At 28.4% G+C, this 2,345-nt stretch overlaps 1 protein-coding gene across 1 annotated transcript; it reads right to left on the minus strand.

Annotated features, from left to right (window-relative positions):
* Window positions 1–1,061: 1,061 nt before the first annotated feature.
* On the minus strand, window positions 1,062–1,427 carry LOC131604074 (uncharacterized). The gene has a single exon (XM_058876567.1). The coding sequence runs from the start codon at window positions 1,425–1,427 to the stop codon at window positions 1,062–1,064; it is 366 nt and encodes a 121-aa protein (XP_058732550.1).
* Between the last annotated feature and the right edge of the window lie 918 nt (window positions 1,428–2,345).

Below are 2,345 nucleotides of genomic sequence, written 5' to 3' on the forward strand. Positions count from 1 at the left end.
AATTTCTCCCTCCCCATGGAAAAACATCCCACCTCACACTCTTCCCTCCTCCGCTCCGATTATGAACCACCTTCCTCCAGCCTCCATTGTCCTTACCATTCCAACCGTCAACCATGAAAATCGAAAACGGGACCCTAACTCTCTCCTAGAGAGAAGTTAGAGCTTTCGAAGAGAGAGAAAAAGTTTTTTTTTACTAACTTGTTTGTTTGCCTATTGACTTATTTGATCTTACTTAATAGTATGAATTTTGTGGCACTATTTGTTTAAGCGGACTTATGACATTATTCGTAATGTGTTTTCAGTTAACTTTCAAACGTTTTTCAAAGTAACTAAAATTCATTTTTCCATTTTAATTCAAAATACAAATCAATATATAATTATAAATAATAAAAATTTTCATATTTACAAATTTATATAAATAGGCCGACATGATAAATTTAACAGATTTTTTTTATGGGTAGAGGCCTAATCTTTTTAATAAAATAAACTTATAAAAAAATACCTTAAACCTTTTATATTTTAAAAAAATTGATCAGACCTTGAACTGTGTAGATTAGGCCGTAGATCCTTATTAGTTGGTATGACTTAGCCTACACAAGCCAATAAAAAATTTAAATAAATCTTGATGGTTTACATATCAATTTTAAATTTATATAAAACTTTATTTATTTGAAAATATATTATAATATCAGTTAATAATTGAATTAGATAAACATATAATTTCTAAAAAATTATTAAACAATATAATTTTTTGAAAAGTTATATTGGTGTTGGAGTTTTATTTACTAAATTTTTCTTTTAATTAGTAGCACGAGAAATTATAGGTTATATATTTGCATACGTTTTAAAATACAGTGTTAATATTTTCATGTTAATAAGAAAAGCATATAAAAAGATGAAAAGTAGAAGGAAGAAAAAAACATATATGACTTGAAAAAAAGAGAAATGAAATCATCATATAGAACACCACTTTTGCAAAATCTAATAGTTAAAATAGATTTACAAGATAACATTACTAAAACCTCTGTACAATAACAAATCATAATTCAATTATCATGTTGCTATAGCTCGTTTGTCTCCATTATTTCTTCAACATTCATCACTTCAATATTCTTCTTAAAAGTCTTGGAACATGGTGTTGCAAATCGAGCTGAGAAAGACCTTGAAAAATCATCATCATTGGAATAACCATCATCAAAATTTTGTAAGTAAGAGGTAGGATCATATAGAAACACAGGTGAAGATGATCTTAATATTCTCCTCTTGTTTTGTCTCTTGATCTTTCTCCACAGTGTTTTCAACTTTGCTATCTTTATTTTGCTCATAAATTTTTTGACACATACAATAGGGTCATAGCCAATTCTCTCATAACTTGACCAAATGCTAATGTTTCTTGAGCATAGACAGTTGCAATTTTCTAGATCCATAGTGTTTGGAGTAGATAACAAAGGAAGCATAAAATGGTTTAAGGAATCAATGTGTTTGGAGTGTATGTACTAATTAAGACTAAGGCTTAAGGATATTTATATAGTGATGGCATGAACAATTTTTCTTTCCATTTTCTGAATCTCCTCATCACCACATCAGCAAAGCACTTACTTTAGACCAAATTGGACCAACAAAAAGAAATGGAAAAAGTTTGGATAATGCAGCAAATTTAAAAATTTCTTTTATTGTCAATATATGTTTTCTAAAATAAATATTCAAAATTCTTTTGATGTGAGCAATCCAAGTGGCCAGGATATTTTTTTATAAAGATTCCTAGTTGTGAGTGTAATACTACGTAGTATATATTTCACAAACAAAAACTTTTGACTCAGAACAAAACTGCAAAATCAAAGTAAGTCGATAAAGCAAAATATAAATATCCTAATTGTCAAAAGATCGATTTTCTTAAAAAGATTTGTTCCAAAAAAGTGAGCAATGGTGGATGATTTTGTGCAAGAGGTGACTACATTAGAGGTTGGCTATGAGAATGTTGTGTGCTAGTTGTGACAAGTTAAGGAAAAAATAAAGATCTTAAACTCTAAATGCTTTTGTCATATATGTCAAATCAAGGAGTATTAAAAAAAAAATATGTAGCAAGAGAGGGATGGGTGAATTGTGGATAAGCTCCTGATATGTTGAAGATGGTCATTTTCATTTTTAAGACATAGCAAAAATAAAATTAGTTTTAAATTCGATTTCAAACTTTCATTTTTCCTCTAGGGTTCAAAGAAAATATAATTTACCTACTACTTCACCATTTATGCAATGTGTAAGGATAAACAGACTGTTGATTATTGTTTTCCTTAATTCAAAATCAAAACTTTGAATGAATATTTTAAATCTAATTTTCCACAATT

The sequence above is a fragment of the Vicia villosa genome, linkage group LG5 (assembly GCF_029867415.1).
Source record: "Vicia villosa cultivar HV-30 ecotype Madison, WI linkage group LG5, Vvil1.0, whole genome shotgun sequence".
Classification (NCBI taxonomy): domain Eukaryota; kingdom Viridiplantae; phylum Streptophyta; class Magnoliopsida; order Fabales; family Fabaceae; genus Vicia; species Vicia villosa.